The sequence below is a fragment of the Macrotis lagotis genome, chromosome 5 (assembly GCF_037893015.1).
Source record: "Macrotis lagotis isolate mMagLag1 chromosome 5, bilby.v1.9.chrom.fasta, whole genome shotgun sequence".
Lineage (NCBI taxonomy): Eukaryota > Metazoa > Chordata > Mammalia > Peramelemorphia > Peramelidae > Macrotis > Macrotis lagotis.
In genome coordinates, this window is record NC_133662.1 from 244,777,086 (window position 1) to 244,798,950 (window position 21,865).

At 43.3% G+C, this 21,865-nt stretch overlaps 1 protein-coding gene across 8 annotated transcripts in view; it reads left to right on the top strand.

Moving 5' to 3' along the window:
* Window positions 1–21,865, top strand: part of RAP1GAP2 (RAP1 GTPase activating protein 2) — a 271,689-nt gene that overhangs the window by 231,293 nt on the left and 18,531 nt on the right. For all 8 annotated transcript variants that reach the window (XR_012468802.1, XM_074189228.1, XM_074189229.1 and 5 more), the window contains 5 exons: window positions 4,687–4,816; window positions 8,826–8,981; window positions 11,904–11,975; window positions 14,438–14,524; window positions 17,218–17,352. Coding sequence is in view for 7 of the 8 variants with exons in the window: in XM_074189228.1 (XP_074045329.1) it covers window positions 4,687–4,816; window positions 8,826–8,981; window positions 11,904–11,975; window positions 14,438–14,524; window positions 17,218–17,352 (580 nt within the window). In the remaining variant the exon portion in view is untranslated. The remainder of the gene's footprint in view (window positions 1–4,686; window positions 4,817–8,825; window positions 8,982–11,903; window positions 11,976–14,437; window positions 14,525–17,217; window positions 17,353–21,865) is intronic.

Below are 21,865 nucleotides of genomic sequence, written 5' to 3' on the forward strand. Positions count from 1 at the left end.
CACAACTTGGGAAACCCATGGCCCAAAATTCCCTAACCCAATCCAGCCTTGGGGACTGACTAAAACACCAACCAACCAAAACAAGATTGATCGTGATTAAAACTACAAGCCCCTATTTTTATTTGGCAAAAATTGGCTCCAGGGAGAGCCTCCAAGTTTGGTCAGTTTAACTTATCTGCTTTCTGGTGGCATACAGCTCTAGGACTGGTGTTTGATCCAGCCCTCAAAGAGGCCTGCCAACTTCCCACTGTATCAAATGAATCCAGCTGTGAGTCTAAGGAATCAAACTGTAAGATGTTACCATCTTCCAAAAATCATTTTTAAAAAATCTTGTTGGTGGGATATAGAGGAAACAACATCAAACTGAGTGTCAGGGAATCTGTATTCAAATCCCATCTGTCATTTTACCTGTGTGACCATGGGCAAGTCACTTCCCTTCTCTTCTCTGGGCCTCATTTTCCTCATCTGTTAATGAGAGAGGTGAGATTGGAAGGTCTCAGTGATTCCTACCAGCACTAGACCTTTGGAGCACACGAAATAGAAGATAACCTTAATAAAATAGAAATAAAAATAAAAAATAAAAATATATTTAATATACAATAAAGATGCATATAAATATATATAGATGACTCATATATTATATACATAATAAAATTTATATTTAAGATATACAGTCTTTAACAAAAGATCAACTAATACAGAATAAGTGGTAAAAGAACTCCCAAATCTGTCAAACTTCTAACAATTGATAATACACAAATTATTCTCAAAAATAGTCTCAAGACTACTCAAGATTTTCATCAGTCAATCAATAAATAATTATTAAGGATTAGTCCCTGTACTCAGTGTTGGGGATCAAAGAGTGAAAAGACAATCCCTGCCCTCAAGATGCTATTGGTCAAATAGAGGAGACAACCTACAAATGACATGTACAAAATAAGCTCATCTTATTATTTCATCAAGAGGGGAAATTTCTTGGTATTGAATCTCCCTCCACTAATACATAAGGTGCCCCTACTGGAACACAGAGGCTAAAAGAATTGCTGAGTTCATTAATGTTCGATCAGTCTAGCAATAGGCTCTTATTAGGCCCCTACTGTATGCCAAAAACTAGGGTTGCAAAGATAAAAGTGAAATAATCTCTCCTCCCGGGGCGGCTAGGTGGCACAGTGGATAAAGCACCGGCCCTGGAGTCAAGAGTACCCAAGGTCAGAGCTGGCCTCACACACTTAATATTTATTTATTACCTAGCTGTGTGGCCTTGGGCAAGCCATTTAACCCCATTTGCCTTGCAAAATCCTTAAAAAAAAAAAAAGAAAAGAAATAATCTCTCCTCTCAAGGAGTTTATATTATAACAAGGGAGACCCTGTGTACATATTTAAGAAGATATAAACTTGGTGTGGAGGTGAAAGGAGTGGAGAAGAGCCCAGAGTCACCCAACTTGAAATTGCATCTTCCTGGCTCCAAGGTCAAGCCTTAATTCAATATAATACAGTGCCTCTCTTAGAGCAAAGGGCCATAGACTTCAAAGCTTGAGGGGATCTTCTGCCCATCCCTCTCACTTTACAGAGGAGGAAACTGAGGCCCGGGGAAGGGAAGTGACTTGACTGGTACAGTGGTAGCACCAAGGCCAGCACCCAGATCTCCTGATTTTCCGTCCAGACACACCATTTCCTTTCTCAGCCTCTTTCCTTAGAGCTAGAAGATCCAGAGCCTAGGTCAAGTTGTATTTAAGAAATAAACACCTATCTGAAGCCCCACTGGGCTCCCCATTCCCACTCTGAGATATTCCCCAATTTTTCTTGGTGTCAGAGAATGGAATTTCCAAATTACTTCCTATGTTGGACGATAATGATAATAAGCAGCAGATATATAGCTCTTTAAGTTACCTGCTGAAACTCTGTCCACAAGAATATAAATGTTGATTGTTGAAATCTCACAAGATAGCTTGGGTAAGGCCAAGATTTCTCTTTTAAGGACCATGACTAACCCAAATCACTCTGGGTTTCAATGATTAGCCAACAAAAGATCCCAGCCTAAGCCCCACTTGATCATTGGTTGGCTCAGAGTGAAATAGCAGTTATTTCTGTTTTGGACAGAAATCCTGAGGTCCTCTCCTTCCAGACTGATTTTTTTAAATTAGGTAAAAGTGACCATTCTTCCCCTTATTTCTTACCCAGCCTTAATCATTGAATGGGTGTTGCCTCAGACACGCTGTAAAAGACCTCAGATTAAAAGGCCAAGGTCTCCCACTGCAGCCAGGTCCATCTCCAATCATCCTGATCCATCTCTGACCACAGGACCCAGATGGCTCTGGAGGAGAAAGTGAGCCTGATGATCTCTAGCACAATACCAGCTCACTCAAATCCAATTCATATGCTTGTCATGGCATCACCTTCCTGATGTCATGATCCCCTTTGAGAATGAAGGATAAACCAGAGTCTTTCATGCATTAATGTGTTAATTTGATTCTCACAACAACCCTATGAGGGTAAGGTAGTTGCTGTTTTAAAGCCATTTTATAGATGAAGAAACTGAGACATGGAATGGTTAAGTGACTTACCCAAGATCACACAGTAAATGTCCAGAGGACTTCTTGTTCATGCCAGAGATCTGCCCAGTCTCTGAGGTAGGAATGCAACTCTGCTTTTGGCAGGAAGTCTCCTCTTTCCCACATGTTTAGGCCTGCAGATATCCAGATGGGCAGACTGTATTGTATAGCTATACCCTAAGTCTTGAAAAAGAATTTTTGTATTTTTAAACAACTAATTTGTTGCCAGAATTTCTGCAAGACTGGTACAGGTCTGCTCTAAAGATACTTCCCATCTGGTTTTCCCCACTAAATGAATTCCAACCCCTCTGTTCCTCTCTCCTTTTTTCCTTCTTATCTCTTTTCTCCTCTCTTTTCTTCCCCTTCCCCCCCTCTTGCCCTCCTTCCACATTGAGCTGTCATCCTTCCCTCTTCCACACTCAATTTTTCCTTCTCTCATTCCTTTTCTCCTCTCCTCTTCCCTTCCCTTGCACACTTCTCCATCTTCTCTTCTCTTCTCTTCTCATTTCATTTATGTGTGGCAAAAGAGATGAAGCCCTGATTACCCTGAATCAGGAAGACCTGAATTTAAATAGGATTTTGTTCTGTTTTTTTTTTAAATACTGTATGCCTGTGATGGTAACAGGGAGGTATTCATTGTTGTGGTTCAGTCATTTTTCAATGATGTCCAATTCTTCATGACCTCATTTGGGGTTTTCTTTTGTTTTCTTTTTCATTTTCTACAATTTAATTTTCATTTAATTATTTGTATATTTGTTTTTTAATTTTTCTTTATTTTTGTTTTTTTTCTTAATTACAAATTTAAAAAAACATTGCCATATGCACAGCAAAACATAAGAGAGGATTCATCGTTTAAAGCAATAAATTTCCATTTCAAGAGAGCCTATATAATAAATACACCACAAAATACTTTTGTGTTGAAAATTGCCCATCTTTATTTGGGATTTCTTGGCAAAGATAGTAGAATGGCTTGCCACTTCCTTCTCCAGATTATTTGGCAGATGAAGCCAACAGGGTTAAGTGACTCACCTAGGGTCATATAACTAGTTCATCTGAGATCATATTTTGAAATTAGGTCTTCCTGACTCCAGACCTGGTGCTCCATCCACTGTGCCACCTAGATGCCCCTCAAATAAGTATTTATGTGATCCTGGGCAAATCACTATAACCTCTCTGTGCCTCAGTTTACTCATCTTCAAAATGGAGGGGTACGGTTGGGGAATATTGAATGATCACTTGACCTCTAAAGTTCATCCCAGCCCTAAAATCCAAGCTCCTGTCATTTTTTCTATCTTGTTTTGTCTCCTTTGCTTCTTCTTATCTCACTCTTCATCTCTGCCTTCCTCACCCTCCTCCTCCTCTCAGTTAGTGGAAAGCCTGAGTTCATATTCTGCCTCAAATGTGTACTGTTATGTCACTCTGAATAGGTCTCTTTAATCTCTCTGTACTTCAGTTTCCTCATCTGTAAAATAAGAGAGTTAAACTTATGATCCTGTAATCCTTTCTTTTCTTCCTTCCCTTCTTTCTTTTATCATCTCTCCCTTTCCTTTCCCATGTTCTCCCCCCGCCATATTTCTCCCTTCTGACCTTATTCTACTTATGCTCTTCTCTCCTCCATTGCCCTGTCCTTACTCCTTTTTCAGCTCCTTTCCTCTCCTCTCTCTTGCTCCCTCTTTCTCGTTCTCTTTCTCTTGTATCTCCTCTCCCTTCTCTTTCTCTCACTTGACCCCGATTCTCCTTTCCCTTGTCTCCCTTTTCTTTCCTCCTGTCCTTATTTTCGTCTTCCTCTCTGTCTTCTTCTACTGACATGTCTTCCTTTCCTCCCTCCCCCCATCCTCACCCCAGCCTTGCATCACAGGAATGTAGATTTAGAAATGGAAGAGATCCCAGAAGCTGTCAAGTTCAGCCACCTCATTTTATATATGAAAACTGAGGCACAGCGGTGTTAGGTAATTTTCCTGGGGACACACAGCTGCTCTGATGTGAGAGTTAAACCAGGGTCCTCCTGCCTCCCCAGTTCAGTGCCCTATCTGCCTCTCTCTCCAGGGCATCACACCAGGTGGTCAAGTTCCCTCTGTAGCCCTTTATGCTTCTCATTCTTTGGTTCTCTCTCCTGTCCCTCTTTTGTTGGCAGTTTCCGAGGTGGCCTGGATGTGACCCATGGACAGACTGGGTTGGAATCAGTATACACTGTATTCCGGGACAGGGAGATCATGTTTCATGTCTCTACAAAGCTGCCATTTACTGAAGGTGACGCCCAACAGGTAACCTGCTTTGGTGAGGGACATGCTTGGGAAGGGGCACTTGAGGTGAAGACTGTGTGTGAATGGGTTTGGGGACTGGGATTGACCTTGGAAAGAGACCTGTTGACCCCATTCCCTAGCTTAATTAACAAGTCCCATTTGGACAATGCACTGGATTGTTCTATATGTGACCCCATCAGTACAGAGGAGAGAGGAAACTGAGGCATAGCAAAATCTGGCAGAATCTGTAGAAGTCATAAAATCAGATTTGGACCTTTAAGGGACCTCAGAGGCTACCCTCCTGTCCAGCTCTCATTTTACTCAAAAGGAACCTGAGGTCCAGATAGGTTAAGTAATTTTTTTCAAAGCCACATGGATGGGAACTAGCAGAATTGATATTTAAATCTGAGTTCCCTGACTATATCCAGAGTTCTCCCTTCTGTGGGCACTGACTCACAAGACCTGGTCATTGTCACCCAATTAGAAGGAAGGAGAATCTTTCTTCCATCCCCTTACATGACCGGCTCCAATTATCTAGGGCAATGCCTTCAGTCCTGAGTCCTATCTCATAAGTATGTTCCAATTTGTATACAGAAAAAGAAAAAGTACATTGTGCAATAAACATTTAATAAATTCATCAAATGATAGTGACCACTATTTTAAATAGTTGTAAAATCAAAGGAGTGTGGAGAAGTATAGAATTACCTGGAGAAACTGAGGCATGATTTTTGCTTTCAAGACCCTGAGACATCAAGCACACAGACACAGACACACACACACACACACACACACACACACACACACACACACACACACACACACACACACACACAATTTGATCAAGCTTTCCAAATTCTCCCTTCAGTTCCCTGGCAGGACCCTGCCTCTACCTCGTGGTTTGCAGGGATTGGCAGTTCCAACCCTAGCAGTCACCACAACACTCAAGTGGTTCTTAGCCTTTGACTTCTGATTGGTCTCCAAGAAAGCCAGCAGACCTCTGCCCAACCTTGATGCCATTTGTCTTTGAGCCAATAATGGCATTCCAGAACAGGGAGCCCGGGAGTGAGCACAGATGTAGAAATACAACTGCAGTGCCAGCCTTCCTCTTGGGGGAAAACATACACACACAGTCACCCAAAATGGCACAAGAGAAAATGATTTGGCTCAGAAATCAATACTGAGTGTCCCAAAAAACAAATGTAGGCATCAGTGTTCTTACCTCCAAAAGGGCTTCACCTACAATCACTCCCTCTGGCCCCTTCCAGAGAGGTCCATCTCCCCCACATTATACTCAGTCAAGTCTTCTCCCATCATCCCCTACTGGGGTCCCTTCCCATCCAGCCAACGTGACCTGCTCTCTGAACCTCAGAAGGGGCCCTAGTATACCAAATCCCTCTTCTGTGTGTTTCTATATTTTTCCTCTCCCTCTCCTAGTTGCCTTTTACCACTCTCGCCACCCAGCCATACCTATAACTTCCTTCAAAATCCAGCCAATGACCCACTTCCTCTCGGCAGCTTCTGATATCATTCACACTCTCTCTCCACTCCCATTCAAATCTGTTCTTCTTGAAGGTCTTTTTGGTCCTTGGGATCATAGATGTGGCTTCTTCCATTTCTTCAAATGGTTTCACGGAGGAAAGGTTTCCCAAATTGATGCTGAGCTCCCCAAGGGCAGTGACCAGGGCTTCTGTTGAACTTTGTATTCCCTTTGAGTACTCAGACTAGGACTTTCTGTATGGCTTCCTATCTGGAAGAGGGACCCTCTCAACTTGATCTACAAAGACCATGCCCCCATCCCCCTGGGATTTAACTCCTTCAACTTTGGAAGGCAACTGGGAGCTGGGCTGTCCCAATTAGTGGATGAGTCAATGCAAACTTTCTTGATCCACCATGTGTAGCTTATCCCAAACCATGCTTCACCCCCATTCACCACCATTTCCAGACATCTGGCCATCTCTTCTTGCTTCTCTTTCCCCTTTGCCTCCTGCCCAGTCGATGCTACCATTGCTTCTGAAAAGATGGCTACCACTCAATATCCTAGGACTCCCCAGGGCAAAACTTCCATCCCTGGGCCAGATTCCCTGTGTATGTTGTCTTTCCTGATTAAAATATAAGCTTATTGGAGACACTGTCTGTCTGTCTTTTGTATATGTATCCACAGAGCCTTGCATGGGCATTTGGCACATAGTAAACCCTAAATAATCATTCATTCATTCATACATCCAGGGAAGCTAGGCAGTGCAGTGGGTAGAGCACTGACCTTAAAGTCAGGAGGACAGAAGTTCAAATCCAGCCTCAGACACTTGACACTGACTAGCTGTGTGACCTTAGGCAAGTCACTTAACTTTGATTACCTCACACCCAGGAACATCTCCAGTCGTCCTGATTCATATCTGACCATTGGACCTAGGTGGCTCTGGAGAAGAAAGTGAGGTGGTGACTTAGCACAGCGCCCCCCACTCAAATCCAATTCATATGCTTATAATGGCATCACCTCCCTGATGTCATGGTGTTCTCTGAGAATGAAGTACAAACATCATCATTCATACATTCATTCATTCATTCATTCATTCACAGCAAGCAGACACCTCTCAGATACTTACGAGCTATGTGACCTTGAACAAGATAGTTTCTCTGGACCTCAGTCCCCCCCCCCATAAAATGAAGGGATTAGACTCAACAAGTTCTGTGGTCTCTTTTCACTCTCCAACTTTGATCCTATGAAAGCTGCAACTGCTGGGAGGACTTATTTTATAATTTTCACTTCTTCTGAAGATGGGAAAGAAATTTCCCCAGGGAAAGTCATCTCTTTCTTCTTCATTCCCCCTGGCTTTCTGAGCCTCGGGGCTCAAGCATAGAGATACTAATTAAGAATTTCTCAGACCGGTGTGCCCCATTCAACCCTGTTAATTGGTACTGTAGGAAAGATGTTTATGCAGGCTCAGGCCTACAATCAATAATACAAAGATCCTGAGGGAGCTCAGAGCAGGAAGGACTCTTCTCATTAGACTCAGGGAACATCTCAGCTGACCAAGGTGTGCCATAGTAGGCTTTCCAGACATTAAAGTGGGATTTGCGTATAATTTGATTAAATTTGACAAGTGTTTCTGGAAGGCCTGGGCCTGTTGCTAGGGGAAGATATGAAGTTTATAAAGGCACCAGATGGCACAATAAATAGAGCCGTGGACCTGAAATCAGAAAGAATTGAGTTCAAATCCTTCCTCTGATGTATACTTGTTGTGTGACCCTAAGCAAGTCACTTCACTTCAGGTTCCTCAATTGTAAAAATGGGGACAGCCCCTACCTCCAGTTGTGAAGATCAAATGAGATAATAATTGTAAAAGCTTAGCATTTTATGCATGTTTTCATTTTACCCTCTCCTTTAGCTAAGAGATGACTCTTAAGAGCAACTGGGTAGTCCTGAAGTCAAGAGGACCTGAGTTCAAATTCAGCCTCAGTTACTTACTAGCTGTGTGACCCTGCACAAGTCACTTATCCCTTATTGCCTTGCAGGGGGCGGGGGAAGAGGAGGGCTGACTCCCTCAGGGTGGTTCAATTTCTAGGATCAATTTTTAGAACCAAAAAGCACCTTGAGACCATCCCCTTCAGCTCCCACATTCACAAATAAGGAATTAAGGAGAGAGTTCAAAGTGACTTGCCTACAGTAACCCAAATATTAAGTGGCACAAGCAAGTCCTTTGACCTCAGATCTTTCCACTGGATAAGAGATAGAGAATTGGGAGGGACTTCATCTGGCCTAAACCTCCAGTTTTAGAAATGTGGTCACTGGGAATCAGGGGTTTAAGTGACTTGCCTCCAGTCACACAGATCAGGGGATCTGAGCCCAGGCTCCTCCAACTCCAAATTCATCCCCCTTGCCACTGAAGCCCACCAGAACTAGACCATATGAATTATAGTCCTGCCAATTCTGTTTAGGGCACCGTCATGGAGAATGTGACTGTTTGTTGCTTTCCTATATTTTTTTCCTGACTCAATAAAATCCAAACACATTTGCTTTCTTCTGACTCAGCTCCAGAGAAAGAGACATATTGGGAATGACATTGTGGCTATCATCTTCCAAGAAGAAAACACTCCCTTCGTCCCCGACATGATAGCCTCCAACTTCTTGCATGCCTACATCGTTGTCCAAGCTGAAAACCCAACTGGAGAGACCCCATCCTACAAGGTAAAAGGGAATTGAAACTAACTCACTTGCCATCAAGGGAGGCTGAGTAGGAAGTGGGATAGCCCTTGGTGATTCTGGTGATCTTGTGGGTCCCCCTGGTTTTGGGGTTCCTCATATTCACTAGATACTATAGGGGAATAGAAAAGACAAAAGATACTCTTGGAGGGTGGTACTGTCAAGTTGGGGAGATGAGTCCACCTAAAGCAACCTAAGGAGTGGAGTGTAGACAGTGTGGACATGATGAAGATAGGTTGGGATGGCCATCTTTCCCTTGGGCAAACAGGTAGGAAGCTGCTTCTCCACACATTCAACTACCTTAATCTTATATGTAGGCCTTTGAATTGTCTCCCCCATTAGAAGGACAGAGATAAGATTTTGTCTTTCTGGTCCCTTTGACCTCTCTCAATTGCCCAGCCCAAGAATCCCAACAAACTCTTAAATGCTTGTGGCTTGTTTAGTCCCTGGGTCACTGACCCCAGACAAGGACTCAGAGCCTTCTGGTCCTACTGGCCGGAGGTTTGATTTCTTCCACCAGATGCAAGACATGTGTTGGAGAGGGAGGGCTGGGAGCCAGGCCAGAAATCCAATCAACAGAGCTCACCGATCATTTCCTGAGACCGAGCCCTGTGGTTTGGGTTGGGTCTCTGCTCAGGGAATGGAGAAACCTGACCAGCTGGAGTTCCTCTCTCCTCCTCCTCCTATCTTCCCCTTGGCATTGCCCTAGGCTGGCTCCTCCCCTCCCCCAGTCCACCAGCCTCCTTGCATCTGGCCTACTTTGCAGGCCTGATAAGTTGGCAAGAAGCCAAGGCCAGACACACGTCAGCAGGCAGCAGGGAATGGGAAAGGGCAGACTGTCCGATAAGCAGCAGCAAACCCTTTCCTCCCCCAAACACCCTTCCAAGAAAAAGCAAAAATGGCCATCAGTGGGGAAGTTTGGGGGAGAGACAGATAGAGAGAGATAGAGAAATAGAGATCCCAATCTGGTTCTATCTTTCCCAGTGTTCCTACAACAGAGATTTCTAGAACCTTGAGTTTCTGAGCTGAAAGAACTTTAGGGAAGGGCAGACAGACCACTGACAGCCAGGACCCAAGGTACCTACATCAGGCAATTGCTCCTGCCATCTGCTGCCTCTGCTCATCTGGTTAGGTTCAATTGGTATTAATAAGTTCAAGGTCCTAGAGCCTACATCATAGGGACTGTCTAACTAGTGAGGCAGTGTGCTTACCAAGTAAGAGATGCTAGACTAATCTGCTCTAGTCTTATTTTTTCATATATCATGTTCTCTGGTTGGAAGTCTATGAGCCCCTTCTCAAGAATGATGTTATTTGGTGCAATAAATGAATATATAAATGAATGAGTATATGGATGTCCAGACAACTGGACAGTCAGGTGGACAAGAGAGAAAGAGGAAAAAGAAAGAGAGATGGATGAGATAGATAGATAGATAGATAGATAGATAGATAGATGATAGGTAGGTAGCTAGCTAGATGAATGGATGATTGGATGGATGGATGAATAGATAGCCAGACAGCTAAATGAATGGGATAGAAAAGAGAAAGAGAGGGAGAGAGAGGGAGGGAGGGAGAGAGAGAGAGAGAGAATCGGGTTGGGGGGAGATGAATGGAAGGATGGATGGAGGGAGGAATGGACAGATGGATGGATGGATGGATGGACAATGGACAGCTGGATAGTCAGATGGATGAGAGAGTGAGAGAGAGTTAGATGAATGGGATAGATAAATGGATGGATAGATGGATGGATGGATAGATAGATGGATGAATAATAGCTGACATTAAGGTTTACAAAGCACTCTACAATTGTTATCTTATTCTACCCTCACAATACCCTTAGAAGGTTGGGGCTATGATCGTCCCCATTTTTACAGATGGGGAAACTGAGGCACACAGCTGTTAAGTAACTTACCCAATGTCATACAGCTAAGAAGAGACAAAATTGAACTCTCTACCACTCTACCACCTAGCTGTCTCTGATTCAAATAACAACTAATTTTAAATTCAGTTATCAACATATTTTTTTTTTGGGGGGGGGAATCCTCAAACCCTAGGTTAGCAACCTCTGACCCAACAGAAAGAATATTGACCTTTGGAGTCAGAATATTCCCCATCAGTGGGGAAGTTTGGGGAAGGGAGAGACAGAAAGACAAAAAAAAGACAAAGAGAAAGAGAGAGAGACAGAGACAGAGAGACAGAGACAAAGATATGGAGATCTCAGTCTGGTTATCTCTATCCCACTGAGTTCCAAGCTGAACACTACTCTAACAAATGAGCTGGGTGACCTTGGACAATTTATTTCTCTCAGACTCCTCTTTACTTATGTGTCTCCCTGGGCTGTTCTCCTCCCCATGTGAAAGTGCTTTGATCCATTAAGAAATATTTCCCAGTTATCATATGGCATTTTTTTAGTGAGCCTGGTCTACACCCATACCATATCCAGTCACCTGCTAATTATAGAAATGGAGAGAGTGAATGGATGCTGTAGCCCAGCCCAACTATAAGAAGACTCTAAGTCCTAGCTCTCCCAGTGGTCAGAGGCACCATCTCTACATCCGGAAGATGGCACAGCTTTGCATGTCTAATACATCATTTCCCCATTGTATCCTGGGAGGGAAAAGAAGACTTCTCCCTGTAGGAAGTCTCGTTGCTCAGCAACAAAGCTGGAAGGAGAAGCTGGCTTTCTTTGCCAAAGGAGGCATTGCTTTCCAGTAGAGCAGAGGGGCTGTGTGCCCCGGACCACACTCTTGGCTGAGAGCTGCCTCCAGCTGCCACGTGGGCTGACTGGCACTTCTCTGCTGGTTGGGCTCAGTAGTGTGTGGGTGTCCCTGGTGGTACCCGAGCAACCACACCCACCTCCTGTTCCCTTTCCTCTCTTCCTCTCTCCATTTCTGACTCTGTTTATCACAGGTCTCAGTCACTGCTCGAGAAGATGTTCCACTCTTCGGTCCACCCCTACCCAACCCTCCAGTGTTCCAGAAGGTAACGCGTCCTTCCTACCTTCCACTCATCTCTGTTGATAGGCTCTGAACCCCTAAACAACCCCGAGAGTCCCTGAAAACAGTTGGCTGGAACCTGAGTCCCCACGAAGGCCAAAGTTTGGGTGGCCCCTCCATGAGCAGAGGAGTCTTTCCCTCAATTCTCCACAAGTCTTGATCTTTATGACTGAAGACCCTGAAAAATATGATCAGGATGGGTATTTGACACTACAATCCTTATGCCAAAAGAACAGCAACCAAATACATACACACACACATGCATACATACACAAATATATTACATACATGCATTTATTATATAAAATATGTATTCGAGTATGCATATACTCTAAATAGAAAATATTACATAAAATACATATATAAAATATGTATTTGAATATTCATATATTCTAAATATAAAATACTCATAACATAGAAAATATTATATAAATATACATTAGAGTATGCATATATATGAAACACATTTATTCATACACTTATGTGCACATATGTATATTATATATATAGAATTAGGTATGTGTTTAAAGAATTGCATCTGTGTATGTGTGTAAAGAATTGGGACTACATATTATATGTGATATCCCAATTCTTTACAGAGTATTTCATTTATTTGTTTGTTTGTTTATTTACATTGGTTTTTGCAAGGCAATGGGATTAAGTGACTTGCCCAAGGTCACACAGCTAGATAACTATTAAGTGTCTGAGGTCAGATTTGAACTCAGGTCCTTCTGACTCCAGGGCCAGTGCTCTATCCACTGCCACCTAGCTGCCCCCATATTTTATTTATTTATTTGTTTATTTTTATTATTTATTTTTTGGTTTTAAGAAAACTTTACAGAGTATTTCAAAAGTCTTAGGGAAATTTAAGTTTTAAACTTAAAATTTCCCTAAGACTTTTGGGACATCTTGAATATGTTCAGCTAATAGATATATATTGCATAAAATATAATATTATTTAAGAATATATAAATTATATCTCATTTTACACACACACACACACACACACACACACACATATGAATTAAGAAAGTGAAAAACTGAGACTAGACCTATAATTTCCTTGTAATCCAACATTCCTAGATGAGGAAACTCCCTCTACCAAAGAAGCTCCTCCATAATTTAGTGTCTTAAAAAAGTTGCCTAGGGGCAGCTAGGAGGCGCAGTGGATAGAGCACCAGCCCTGGAGTCAGGAGGACCTCAGACACTTAATAATTACCCAGCTGTGTGGCCTTGGGCAAGCCGCTTAACCCCATTGCCTTGCAAAAACTTAAAAAAAAAAAAGTTGCCTAGGGAGTAGGGGGAGGGAAGTGAGATTAGGGGGGAAATAGTAAAATTCAAAATAAATAAATAAATAATTTAAGGGGGGGAAGTTGCCTAGAACAAAAAGGTATTAAGTGATTAAATTAAGAGTTTAAATCTTTTACAATAAAAATACAACACAACATAGATATTGTGAATTTATGTCAATATGACTCACAGGGATCCATTTCTATTTGAGTTTGACACCACTGGCCTAGAAAACTTTAGTGGTTAAGGAACTTGTCCAGGGTCACTCAACCAGTAAGTGTCAAAGACAAGATCTGAACATTGTCTCCAAGACTCACTGCCTGCATGATCTTGAACATAACTCTAACTTCCCTGGGCCTTAGTTTCCTTATCTGTAAAATGAGGGAGTTGGATGAGAAGAAATCCATTATCACTCTAAAGCTAAGACTTTAAGATTGATTGATTGTTGTCCTTCTTAATGGAAGAAGACCATCACATCAAATGAACAGAAAGACAGTCTGGTATAGAGAACTGTCCTTGAAGTCAGAAAGACCTGGGTTCAAGTGCTGACTCTGACACAAACCAATTGAGTGACCTTAGCCTCTCAAGTTCTCTAGGTCAATCATCCATCATATTCAACTAGAAACAGATCCCTGTGGGCCGTATTCACTTGGAAAACCTCAAATTCACATTATCTATGTTATATTGTATTTTTATTTATTTTCTTAAACATTTTCCAATTATATTTTAACCTGGTTCCAGCTCCACCCAAGACTTTGATACCTCTCCTCAAGATAATTCTTTAAAAGCAAAAAGGACAGATAGAGGTGATGCCAACCTAAATTGACAGAGGGTTTAGTCCCAAATTCCTCCCTAAATGGATGAAATCACAAGTGCAAATGTATACAGACACAGACATATATGTGTCACCAGTGTGTCCAACTCTGCTTAGAAATGGAAACATATGGGTCCTTCTTGGATCATCAAACCCAGGGTCAAAGGGGCGGGCATGGAGAGGTTCTATGGTCTATTGGGCTGGCTGCTTGGTGATCTAGAACAGATCTCTTTGGATGTTTTCAGCAGGTTTATGGATGCAGAGGACCCCAATTGTCTCAAGGGGCCTCCAATTGAAGCATCAGGTGGGGCTTGGGCTCTGATGATTCCTTTTATCTCTTACAGAGCCTGGAGTTTCGGGAATTTTTACTTACCAAACTCACCAATGCTGAGAATGCCTGTTGCAAGTCAGACAAGTTCGCAAAGCTTGAGGTAAGAGCCGTGTGTAGTTTGGGACTTCTGTCAGAAAGATAGCATGGCCCAGGAGAGTATGTGCCAGGCTCCAGGGAAGGTCCCTCAGACACTCACCAGCTCTGAGAGCCTGGGCAATCTCTTAACCCCTCTAAGCTTTATCTGGAAAATAGAATGACAATGCACACAGTCCCTACTTCACAGGCCTATGGTGAGGCTTAACAGGGACTGCAAATAGAGGCATATAAATGCTGGAAGGCAAGAAGAGAGCCAACCTAGGAATCTTGAAGATCTGAGTTCGAGTCCGGCCTCATACAGATCCTGGTCCCAAGACCCTTGGCAGGTCATGATCTCTCAAGGTCTCCAAGCAACTCTTTGAAACTAGAACCTGCAGAGAAGTTGCTAGCCTGCATTGATAGAGAGGAAGAGACTCCCCAAAAGTTTCATATGCCAATAAAATCATAGGAACAGTTCTTTGTTGTTGGGTCATTTCAGTCATGTCTGACCCCTTGGCAAAGACACTAGACTGGTTGGACATTTTCTTCTCCAGACCATTTTATAGATGAGGAGATCTGAGGCAAACAGGGTCAAGTGACTTGCCCAAGGTCACACAGCTATTAAAAATCCAAGGCCAGATTGGAATTCAGGAAGATGTCTTGTTGATTCTAGAACTGACAATCTGTACACTATGGCACCACCCTGTCCAGTTCTTCTCCTTATAGAAATGATGAGTTATTCTTTGACCTAGCCTCTCCCCATTCCTCTCTCCATCTCTCCTGGGTGCCCATGATATCTATCTAGCCTCTGTGATGATTGAGAGCCCTGGCTTGGTCCCTGTCTCCAGACTTCTAGTATAGTCATAGATTTTCTGGGGGAACTTCTGTCCCTTCCTCTTTCCCCTGCTTTTGACCTCACTGCACCTCCGCCCCACCCTCCCCTATGGCTCATTCATACTCCCTGTTCCTACCGGAAATCCTGGCCTGAGCCATATTTTATATCTTCCTTCTCCTTTTCCCCCTGATTTATTGGACTCAGCATTTGCCTGTAGCCTCTATGACCCAGAAAGTCCAAGTGCATAGATATTCATGGCACCCTGAAATGACAGCCACTGGGGCAGGAGTGTGGTCACCTAGAGTCCCAAGGGTCCTAAGTGCTTCCCATAGTATTTGTCCTTCATTTTCAAAAAAGATTATAACAGCAGAGTGGTGATGACATGAGCACTGGCCCTGGAGTCAGGTGGACAGGAGTTTGAATCCAGCCTCAGACACTTGATTCTTACTATGTGACCTTGGGCAAGTCACTTAATCCTGATTGCCTCTCATCCAGGGCCATCGCCAGTCATCTTGATTCATATCTGGCCACTGGACTCAGATGGCTCTGGAGGAGAAAGTGAGATTGGTGATTTAACACAGTATTACCTCACTCAAATCCAATTCACATGTTTGTCATGGCATCATCACCCTGATGTGGTCTTCTTCGAAAATGAATGACAGGGGTGGCTAGGTGGCGCAGTGGATAAGGCACCAGTCAGGAGTACCTGGGTTCAAATCCGGTCTCAGACACTTAATAATTACCTAGCTGTGTGGCCTTGGGCAAGCCACTTAACCCCATTTGCCTTGCAAAAAAAAAAAGAAAGACTAATTCTTTCTCTTTGGCTGCAGAGGTTAAAAGTTGTAAAGAAGCAAGTTTAAGCTTAAGGTAAAGCTAAATTTCCTGACATGGAATTTGTGGCATAGTGGATTGAATTCTGCATATGGAGTACAGAAGACCTGAATTCAAATCCTGTCTTAGACATTTACTAGCTTTGTGACCCTGGGCAAGTCACTGAACCTTGTTTTCCTTAGTGTCCTCATCTGTAAAATGAGCTAGAGAGGTCAATGGCAAACCACTCCAAGAAAACTCCAAAAGAGATGTCACTGAATGTGACAATGTCACAAGCTCTGTGACTCTGGAGTGGTCAATCTCCCTCAACCTGAATTCCCTCTTCTATAAAAAAAAAAAGATAATAAATAGTCTTACTTCAACAGGGTTATTTTGAGCTAATGTATATAAAGTTCAGTGTAAACCTTAAAGTGTTATATAAATGGTAGCTAACAATTAAAATTGTCTCAAAGAAAATGGAATGCCACAGGAAGTAATTGGCTCTTGTTCACTGGAGGCCATCTGGTAAAGTCTAGATGACCTGTTGTCTAGCCTGTTATGTGAGGAGACAAGGGGGATTGTGGTTGGGTTTAGTTTGGACTAGATGATTTTCAAATTCTGAGATCTCATGCGTAAGAACAATGAGAAAGGGAGGACACTGGGTGTATATAGCTTGGTATAGTTCCTTTAATGAGGAAAAAAAGAAGAGAAATGGGATGAAGTGGAGAGAAGCGTTAGCCTGCTACCTATCACCAAGCTTTGGAAGGGCTGTCCTGATGGGGAAGAGGGATTATTCTGTATCTTCCCAATAGGGAAATAGAGGGAAGTCCCAAAACTAAGAGCCAAACTGTCTCATGGTGAAGGATGAAGAAGGCTCCCCCTCATTGGAGGTTCACAAGCAAAAGGCCAGATGACCACTTATCTGACCAGTTGTGGCACAGATTCCTACTTGGGTTTGAATGCACTCCAATGGCTTCTGTAATCAGAGATTCTTGGATTATTACACTCAGTCCCTGGGAGAAATGGATGAATCAAACCTTGCTTACACAACTCTTCCCATTTTGCTTTTTCAGGATCGGACCCGGGCAGCCTTGCTGGATAATCTCCATGATGAGCTTCACACCCACACCCAGGCTATGCTGGGTCTGGGACCTGAGGAGGACAAGTTTGAGAATGGAGGCCATGGGGGATTCCTGGAGTCATTCAAGGTAAAGGAACATCAATGTAAGACTTTCTGGAGGGGAGGAGGGACCAGAGGAGAGAGGGGAAGGATCAAAAAACCTGATTGAAGATGGTCGGTCTGCTCCTGGATGACAACTGGGAATAGTCTGATCAGCATGGCAGTGGAGATTGGCAGGAAAAGGAGTGAGGAGTAGGTGGATCAGCAGAATACCCCCCAAATCTGTTTCTCCGCCTCTTACTGAACCTCTAGCCATTGAAATGAAAATCTTGAAAGCATATATACCTTTCATATATATAAAGTATTGGACATCAGGGATAGAAAGATAAATAGTAACTCAGCCCTTGCCCAGGTGGCCAGGTATACTTGGCAGCTGATGGGAGGCGGGGAGCCCTAAGTGCAAGGAGCATGGTGATACCCTATACCATCTCTCCTCCTGGCCCCAAAGTCTGAGGCAGCAGACAATAATCCATATTTAGCCTTTAGAGGAGACTCTGGGGTGGGGGTGGGGGAATCAGCAAGACAAAGCCACCAGAGGTTGCTATGTAAATTATTAAATCAGCATTTATGAAGTGGTTTCCATATTCTAGACATTGTTAAGTATGGGAGAGATAAAGACAAGAGTCCCTCCCCTCAAGGAGATTGCATTCTGTGAGTTGAGATCATTCTGGATGCTGGCCTCCCTTTCTGTTGGGAGAAGCTTTGTAGCAAGACTAACTTTGGGGTATCTATCTACCCAACTCAGTGGGATGAATTCCTATTCTTCTGTTGAATACTCCTTGGATAGTACCCCAGATGTCAGTGATGTCAGTTCTGATTTATAAGATCGGGGGGGGGGGGCAGCTAGGTAGCACAGTGGATAGAGCACTGGCCTTGGAGTCAGGAGGACCTGAGTTCAAATCCGAATTCAGACACTTAATAATTGCCTTGCTGCATGACCTTGGGCAAGTCACTTAACCCCATTACCTTAAATAAATAAAAATCATGGTCTAGATGATCCAAAGACCAGGTGGTGGGAGAGTCCTTGGGGGTCTTCTTATGTGCTGATGAAAAGCTTAGTGATGGGGAGGGCCAGTCAGTGAAGAAAATGGGGGGGGGGGGGCCTAGGACAAGACCCATATTGAGAAGAGAAATAGGTAAAATAGTTGAGATGATAGAATGGTCCAGGATTCTAGGAAAGACTTAGAAATAAAGGCTGGAGGTAAAAAGGAGAGTGAGATTCCCATAGCATACTGAGATCATCATCACCACCTTGCTTCAAGGAGTGCAGGCCCATGGACTGCCTCTTGTGAATGGACATTGAGTCCTCTCCTAAAGAGATTCAACCAGCTTTTTTGTTCCCCTTCTTTAGTGTCTAAAGAAGTCAGGAAAGTCTTATTTTGCTCTGCTCTGCCCTAAATCCCTCTCATTGAGGTCTTGGTTAAATGACCCCTCCCTTGTTGTTGTACCCATCTCTATGGCAATGCCAAGGCCATCTGGTCAAGTGTCATACCCATCAGATCCTCTTCCTCTCCCAAATGGAAAACTCAAATTTCCTGACCTGCCTTATAGATATCAGGCTCTAAACCCTTAGCCATTCTCTGGCCTGAACCTACTGCTCTGAACTATGGACACAGGCCTAGGCACAAGACTAGACTAGAGTTGACAACATGAGATGGTCCTCATGACACTTAGATGCTCTGATATGCCCCTGCCAAAGCTAGTTGGTGGAATTTGTTAGAACATGGATTTAGGGGAGCTAGGGTGGTAAGTCTGACCCCCTAGGTACTGGCCAATTAGCAGGGAACCTTGGAGCAGTGGATGGTTCCAAGTAGTGGCTTCTTTCCAGCTACCTCTGGTCCATGCACCTGTCACAGGTGCAAATCCTCACCTCCCTTCCCTGATTTCTTTGATGGATACGAGGCATGATAGGATTGAGAACCAGAAAGGACTATAAAGATTATATAATCCAATGTCTTCATTTTACAGTGGGGGAAATTGAGGTCCAGAGAGAGGGAATGACTTGCCCAAGGATGCATGGAGTCATTTTTCAGGGAGAACTTGGGGGGGGGGGCTGGGAGAACTAGGGAATTTAGGGGTAGGTTTGGAGGAGAAGGTCTTGGATTCTGTTTTGGACATGTGAACGCTGACAACCAGTTCAAAATGTCCAATAAACAGTTGGTAATGGGGTGCTGGGGGTCATTTAGAGAAATTAGAGCTTAGTGTATGGATCTTAGAGTCAGATAGTAAGTGTTTAGAAAATGTTTTTCTTATTCATTCATCTACACAGAGATAATAACTGAATCCATGAGAATTGATGAACATACTGAGAAACTGGAGAGGGACAGAGACAGAGATAGAGACAGAAACAGAGAGAGAGAGAGAGAGAGAGAGAGAGAGAGAGAGAGAGAGAGAGAGAAAGAGAGAGACAGAGAGAGACAGAGAGACAGAGAGAGGAGTAATCCAAACAGACTTTATGATACACATAGGGTTAGTAAGCCCTTCCCCCCCTTGAAGGATTTAGGAGAAGGAAAGGGACTTGGCCAAGGTCATGCAAAGAGTTGGTCTGGATAAGGACCCAAATCATCCAGTACTCACCCACTCACTTTTCAGAGGTAAGTGCATTCCACTGAAATCCAATGGCTATTTTACTAGTCTGAACCTGATACCTACTGGCTGAAAATAGAGTAGTCTGCATCATTCCCCTAAGAATTCCCTGTGACTCCACCAGACAAGGACACAGCCCCTTCCCTTCCCCCTCTTCTTCCACTCCACCCCTGGGGGAAATAAGGAAATGATAAAGTCACCATCACTCAGTCTACTCTGGGGTGGGCTCATGAGTCTGCAAATATCCAGGAAGCCAGGTAAACAGGTCAATGCTGTGTGCTATGATTGACAAGGCTTTGGACCTTAGTTCAAATCCCATCTCAGATCCTTATTCCCTTTGTTCCCTTGAACAAGTCACCTAATTTCAGTGTCTCATTTTACTCATCTAAAACAAAGGAATTGGACTCAATGGTTTTTAAGGTCCGTTGAGCCCTAGGTCTATGATTCTTTGAGGTGAGAGCTACCATAGGATATTTAATGGAAGGGCAGGATTAGCTTCCCTGGCATCAACATTCATACCCCTTAATTTTCCCTTAAGAATCCATTCAGAAACATTTGTAAATTTTCATGGCACCTCCTATTGTTCTCAACTTGGATCACTTGCTTGGGTTATGAACCCTTTCAGTTAGGGAAGCAGGGAGTTAGTAGAAAGAGCTCTGTATTTGGAACCAAGAGGGTCTGGGTTCAAGTGTTTTCTCTACCACTGACAACCTTTGTGATTTAACAACTCTGTGTCTCAGTTCCCTCATTTATAAAATGAAAGTTTTGGAATAAATGAGCTAGAAGCTCCCTTCAGCTGTGAATTTGTGATCCTGTGACTTTTTTTTAAATAAACACTTGTGTGATGTGTCTTTGAGGCTTCACATCATTCAAAGAAATTCTCCACCTTGATAAGCACCAGCTCCCTCTGTTGACCTCCCCCACATCCTTCCTCAGTTTTGCAAAGTGTAGGACTTTTGCCATCTTTTGGTGAGGCGGCCAATAGGACACGGTCATTTTAATATCATTTCTGTAGCCTGTTGCTAGGAGACCCAGTTCTGTGGGTTGGAGAGGGATGAGGCTCAGGTGGGGAATCGCCAGTTTGACATTGGAGAGAAGGGTGTAGGGCCAGGGGAGAATGTTGGTTCTTTATTCTTGGTCTGAAGAGAAGCTTAGCTCTGGATGATGAGTGGTCTAGGAATGACCCTGTCTCCCTGCTGCCTCCCATTAATCTGCGTAAGTGGTTGAAACCAAAGGACAAGACAAGAGCCTTCTCCATGATGACTTTCTAGGAAGAGAGAATTTCTGAACCCTGAGAGACCTCAGTGAAGGTCTCCCAATGTAATTAAGTAAGATCCTTTGGGGGCCTATTTCTTCTAGAATCAACTACAAACCCCTGATTCTGGCATTCAAAGTCTTTAGCAACCTAAATCCGTTGATGAAGCATGTGGCATTGGTCAGTACCCTTCACAGTGAGCTGGGAAGCTCACCCTCAATGTGGCAGATAGTAAAAGGTTGTGTGGTTGCCATAACCATATGTATCTGTGTCCATGGGAGCCTAGCTCTAGAGTTGGAAGTCACCTTAGCGGTTATCTAGTCCAATGGCCTCAATTTACAGATGGGGAAACTGAGGCCAGTGAAATGAAGGGACTTCAGATCCTAAGATCTAGTGCTGGAAATAATCTTAGAAGCTGTCTAGTTCAATGCCCTCATTTTACAGAAAGGGAAAATGAGGTCATTGAGATGAGGGGACTTCAAATCTTTAGATCTATGATTAACCTTAGAGGCTGTCTATTCTAATGTCCTCAATTTACAGATAGGGAAAGTGAAGTTAAGGGTCTTGCCTAAGGTCATAGATAGTAAGTGGCACATATATGCATAGATCTACATGTGGGGAAAAGGCCATAATAAAAATAGCTAGCCTCTATATAGATCTTGAAGGTTTACAAAGGACACAAATGAGTTATCTTACTTGA